The 5,613-nt window shown below is 60.5% G+C and overlaps 2 protein-coding genes across 2 annotated transcripts in view; both read left to right on the plus strand.

The window, feature by feature from the left end:
- The window catches only part of Rasip1 (Ras interacting protein 1), a gene marked incomplete in the record, with an annotated part of 13,534 nt that extends 11,595 nt beyond the window's left edge, over positions 1 to 1,939 (plus strand). The window contains 2 exon segments of the mRNA XM_013508989.1: positions 892 to 1,039; positions 1,538 to 1,939. Of these exon segments, the coding sequence (XP_013364443.1) occupies positions 892 to 1,039; positions 1,538 to 1,737 (348 nt within the window).
- Positions 1,940 to 2,319: 380 nt separating this feature from the next.
- The window catches only part of Mamstr (MEF2 activating motif and SAP domain containing transcriptional regulator), a 5,814-nt gene continuing 2,520 nt past the window's right edge, over positions 2,320 to 5,613 (plus strand). The window contains exons 1-5 of the mRNA XM_005412936.2: positions 2,320 to 2,779; positions 3,260 to 3,403; positions 4,513 to 4,551; positions 5,115 to 5,254; positions 5,392 to 5,552. Coding sequence (XP_005412993.1) covers positions 3,346 to 3,403; positions 4,513 to 4,551; positions 5,115 to 5,254; positions 5,392 to 5,552 — 398 coding nt within the window. The 5' untranslated portion in view covers positions 2,320 to 2,779; positions 3,260 to 3,345. The remainder of the gene's footprint in view (positions 2,780 to 3,259; positions 3,404 to 4,512; positions 4,552 to 5,114; positions 5,255 to 5,391; positions 5,553 to 5,613) is intronic.

The raw sequence follows: 5,613 nt of genomic DNA on the forward strand, positions 1-5,613 counted from the left end.
CTTGCTGTGCAGTTTAGGCTGGCCTTGGGCTCACTTTGTAGCCCAGGCTGGCCTCGAACTTGCAACGATCCTTCTGCCTCAGCCTCCTGAATGCTGGGATTACAGGTGTGCACCACCATGCCTGGCCACTTGACTTATTTATTTGGTACAGGGAATCGAACTTAGCACCTTGTGCTTGCCAGGCAGGCACTTGTGCCACTGAGCTATATCCCCGGCCCCCAAGTACTTTACAATCTTGCCATATTGCGTCTTCAGAACTACCCTCAATTCAGAACTATTCTCTCAATTTAGAGATGAGAAAACCGAGGCATAGTGATTTTCCAGAAGGTTAACAGGTATCCAACCTGGGGTTTTTGAACTCAGACAATCTGGATAGTCTGATTTTAACCACACTGATGATTCTGGCGTCAGCTAGACACACAGAAGCACAGACATTGTCACACAAGTACAAAAGTGGTAGCCACAGTGGGATAATAAATCTTGTCAGTAATGTAAACCAATGGCCAATCTTGTTCTCCACCTACTTCCTACATCCTTATGTACTCTGAAGCACATCCTGTTTTGTTTTCTATTTTTTAATTTGAGACAGGGTCTCACTAGGTAGTTCTGGCTGGCCTGTAACTCACTATGTAGCCCAGGCTGGCCTCAAATTCAAGGTGATCCTCCTGCCTCAGCCTCCAGAGTGCTGGAATTACAGGTGTGTACCACCGTGCCTGGCTCAGCACATCGATTTTGTTAAGTTCCTGAGAGCACACCCTTCCCCACTCTCACTTCAGTGACTGCCAGCTTCGCGGTGCCCAGAGACATGGCACCAACTCCACTATCCACCCTACACGCCCTCCCTCAGTGAGGGTCCCTCCATCATGACTTCTCACCTGGTCCTCCCACCAGGCCTCCTGGAGCAGCCTGCGAACTGACTACCCTACCCTGACCCCAGCTCAGCTCCACCATCTGCTCAGCCACTACCAGCTGGGTCCTGGCCTCAGGCCACCACCTGCCTGGGACCCTCCCCCAGCAGAGCGAGATGTGGTGGCCACAGGTGAGGAGGGGCGGGGGATACAAGCACTGGGGTGTCAGCTTTCTTCTTTCCTCAGGACCTAGGAGTCCATCTTCCCAGCTCCCTCCTTTTGACCGAATTTTCTGGACCGCGAACCCTTTGCTCTCCCGAGATCTAAATTCTGGACCCAGACCCCCTCTCCCTAGGATATAAGTTCAAACACTCAGTTCCTTCGTATTTCTCAGACTCAGATCTCCAGCCCCTTCCACCTTTGATCTCTCGCTCATCTCCGAGTCTCGGCCCCTCCACCCTCAGAAACCCCTAAGACCAAGTACCCGGGCCTTGCTCAGGCACCCAATCACGTCGCCGTTTCCCAGGCAGCCGTGGTTCGCCACAGTCTGACTACAACTCCCATCATGCTCCGGCACCAGAGAGCTGCGTTTCAGTGGAACCCCCTCCTGTAGTTTTTTTCTTCCTTTGGGCGTGGTGCAACCACCTCACACCCGTTTTCACACTAACACATCTTCTTCGGTCTCATAGGGGACATCTTCGAAAGCTTCTCCTCGCACCCTCCCCTCATCCTGCCCCTGGGCAGCCCGCGCCTGCGCCTCACAGGTCCGGTGACGGACGACGCGCTGCACTGTGAGCTGCGTAGGCTCCGTCACCTCCTCTGGGATCTTGAGCAGCAGGAGCTTCCGGCCAATCACCGCCACGGACCTCCCGTGTCCACGCCTCCCTAAAAACCAATAGCAAGCGGGCGCGCGAACCTTGAAAATTCCTCGGTTCCAATTCACTGGAGAGTTGAGCTTTCTGGGAATTGTAGTTCTTGCCCCGTGCGGGAACTAGGAGGCTGTTTTCGGGTAGTAAAGAATGGGACTATGGGAAAGATGGGCTTGGGATGTGAGTGCCAAGGGACAATAAAAGTATTTGTGGTATTGTCAACGCCTCGCTTATTAAGACTCGGGCGTTAGAGACGATTTTGAGGGCGCCAGGCTCTAGCCTGGAGTGTTGGGCCGCCGCCGAGCTCGAGGAGGCTATTTATAGGCACGGCCTCAGCTTGCCCTCTTGCATGAAATCCAACCCAGGAGCACTGGGGCTTCCCGCACACCTCAGAACACAGCCCTGAGCTCGGCCGAATATCGGGCCCGTGGTCCTACAGTGGGAACCTGCTGTCCCTCCCTGCCACCCCCAAGCCCCATATCCAACATATCCCCATTCCCTCCCTCTGACCCAGGCATCTGCGCCCCCCCCCCGCCCCGCCCTGGTCCAAATCTGCGTGCCCGTTGGACACACCCCGAACGCCAACCCCGTTCCTAGCACCTCCTCTCTCAGACCCGTGGGTCCAAACCCCCAGTCCCCTCCTTTCTTAGACCCGGGGTCCGGGCCTTGGGTTTGAACTTTCCCCTCCTCTGAACCTGACTCCTGCTGCTGCGTCAGGGAAAAGAGGGCGACAGGTGGCACCTGCTGGCAGGGCTGGGACACGACCACCTGCTGCTGCTGCTCACCCGCGCCCCTCCGCCCGCACCTGCTCCTGTCTGTCCGCCTGCGGCCGCCGCGCCGACCCACAACCCCAGGAGGCGAGGAGGGGCGAGCCGGGACCGACCCGACGCCCGCCCCGCCCTTTCCCAGGCGCCAGGCGCGGCTCCGCATCCCCCACCCCGCTGCCCAGCTCCCCGCGTCCCAGAAAGGGGCGTCCGAGGCGCCCTAAGCAGGCGGGGCCTGAGGTCTCTGCCCGCGCTGGAGACTCCGCCCGCCCCGGCACAGCTGCGCCTACCCCACCCGGTGAGGAGCCCCTGGGTCGGGGGAGGGACCCCCTTGCACCTCTGCCCCGCTCGGGTCCTGCTCCCTCGTATAAGGCCCTGGGGGCTGCCGCTCAGCCCTTCCGCTCTCACCTGCCTGGACGCCGGAGCCCCTTGACGCCCCAGCTACCTCTCAGGCCCCCTTTCTTCTTCCCACTGAGGATCTTGGGGCATCTCTGACTACTATGTTCCAGCCCTGAACTTCCGGTCCTTCACCATACAGGGCCCAGCTTCTCCCCTTCTTTGCTTTTCAAAGACCCCGAGGTCAAGCTTCCGGGTGGCGGCCTCAGGAACAGCAGCGCTAGACCTCAGGTCTGCCCCATCCATTACTGGGCAGTTGAGGTCCCCAGTCCTCCCTCCTCAGACCCAGGGCTCCAGGCCCTCAGCCTCCTCCCTCGGACCTAGGCATTGGGTGCCCAGGCAGAAGTCATGACCACGGGCTATACCCATCTTGAACTCTCAGGCCTTCCCTAAGTTACCGGCTGCCAGCCTGTGCCCTGCGGGGGGCCCTGCCCTCTCCTCGGTCCAGGTCCCATTCCGGCCTTGGCGATGACCCTGGCGGCTTCCTCTCAGCGCTCCCAAATCATCCGATCCAAGTTCCGATCTGGTGAGAGGCCTCTGCTAAGGGTGGGCTGTGGCCCTGGGGCCCTGGGAATGCTCTTCTCCGGGTGGCAGGGAGCGCCAGGGAGGCTTGGGTTGCCCACACAAAAGGCTGCGTGTGCATAATGGAGTTCTCAGCAGGAGGTTGTGTCTCGGGGATCATGAGTGTGCACACGGGGGGAGGGGCGCCAGACGTGGCGTGCAGGGAGGCAGGCCCGGGGCTCCAGAGGAACAGGGCTTTAACTGACCGGGACGCAAGGCAGAGGACTGGCATAGAGGGTGGTAGGGGCCAATGCGCTATGAAAGCTCAGATGTGTCAGAAGTTATGTTTTCGAGCTGGGCGTGGTGGCCCACGTCCGTCGTCCCAGCACTTGGGAGGCTGAAGCGGGAGGATATCCGCAAGTTTGAGGCCAGCCTGGGCTCCATAGCGAGACTCTGTCTCAAAAAGAAAAAAAAAAGTCACATTTTAGGTCCCAGGGTAGGAAGACAGCTAGTCAATTCCTGAGTAGGCGAAGGGCACCTGAGTGTGCAAAGGAATGTGCTTACGTGGCTCAGTGTGTGCAAAGACATCGTCACCGAAGAGCCAGGAGCGCGTGACAAGGTGTAGGTGTGTGAAGAGCAAAAGCGTGCGACAGGAGATCCGAGACCGAGAGCCAGATCGCAAGTGTGCAAATGAGCGTGCAAATCACATGGCAGCGTGGCTGGGTGGCTGCCAGAGTGCAGTGTGTGTGGAGGTGGGCGCAAATGCACAGAACGGTGGGCGTGCGAGGGGCGACTCTGGCAGGGGCTGGAAGGCGGCTGTGTGTCCAAAGCGGGGGGCACTGGGTGAGGGGTCAAGTGGGCCAGGCCGCTACACTGGCCATTTGCCGGGCGTCGGGTGCGCACACAGGGAAAGGGCAGGTGGAGCTGGGGAGCGGCCTGGCCCCCAGCCCCGGAGCAGCGTGGCTCGAGCGCTGTGCTCAAGGAGGCAGGCGAGGCCCAGGAAGGCAGCGAGCTGCCCACCACCGCGGGGAGCATGAGGGGGCTGAGCACGCGTGTCCACCAAGGACTGCGCTGCCGCCCGCCCGGAGCCGGGCTCCTGGACGCTCCCGTCCCACCTCCCTCCTCCTTCCACAGTCCTCCAGCTGCGAATCCACAGACGGAATCAGGACCTGAGTAAGTGTGGGCCCTGAAAGGGAGGGAGGGCATGGTGGCCTCACTCCTCTGGGACACCCTGCAGTTCTTCCACCAGGTCCCTTACTGGTTCCTGCAGCTCAGTCCCTATGTGTGTGGCCTGGAGTACATGGAAATCCCGTCCTGTCCTTTCCCAGCGACCCAGGAATCCAGGTCCCTGCCGCCCCACCCCTAGGAAAGAGGTATCCCAGGCTCTACCCGCTCCAGACATCTGTGGCCCTCAAGACACCCCTGGGTGACCAAGGACAAAATTCCTGGCTTTTGTATTGTTTGTTTTTGAGACAGGGTCTCGCTATATGAACCAGGCTGGCCTCAAAATTGAGGTGAGCCTCCTGTCTCAGCCTTCTGAGTGCACCACCACTCCTGGCTTCCTGCCTTTCTTGAGAATGTGAAAATCTGAGCCCCTACCACCTCCGCCCTCAGACCCAGGAGTCAGGGTGCCCACCTGACCTCTGCCCGCACACCCAGGCCCCAGGGGCTCCCTTCCCTGTTCCCTAGCGGGCATGCTGTGCCTAGCGTCTCAGGGCCCTCCACTGTCTCTCCAGCCTCAGATCCGGATCCATGGCTCTCAGCCCCAGGCCCGGCCCTGGCTCCAGCCTTGCCCTCCGCCCCAGCCCCTTTCCTCTTCGGCCCTGGGGTCCTGCTCCCTGAGCTGGAGCGGTGCCCGTGGCAGTGCCCGCAGCAGGTGAGTCTGGCCCGAGCGAGGGGACGTTGCCCTGAGACCTAGCGGTGGTCCTTGTCCCTCCCCGGCACCAGGCTGACCCTGGGCTGACCCGGGTGGGACCAGGCACTGAAGCGTAGGTATCACACCTGCCTTTTCAGGAGTCACCCAAGCTCTCCCCACGCTGGAGGGCGCCCAAGCCCCAGGGGACCCTGACCTACCACCAGTACAGGCCCCCGGAGCCAGGCCAGGGCACCAGGGCAGAGCCCCCGAGCGGGCCACCTCAGTGGGATGGGACGAGCTCACAGCAGCCATCTTCCAGGTATGACTCATTTCTGCTCTCTGCAGAGCCGGACTGTCTGTTCCCACCATTCTCCTGCCTC

This window comes from Chinchilla lanigera, unplaced genomic scaffold (assembly GCF_000276665.1).
Source record: "Chinchilla lanigera isolate Chin_1 unplaced genomic scaffold, ChiLan1.0 scaffold00158, whole genome shotgun sequence".
NCBI lineage: Eukaryota > Metazoa > Chordata > Mammalia > Rodentia > Chinchillidae > Chinchilla > Chinchilla lanigera.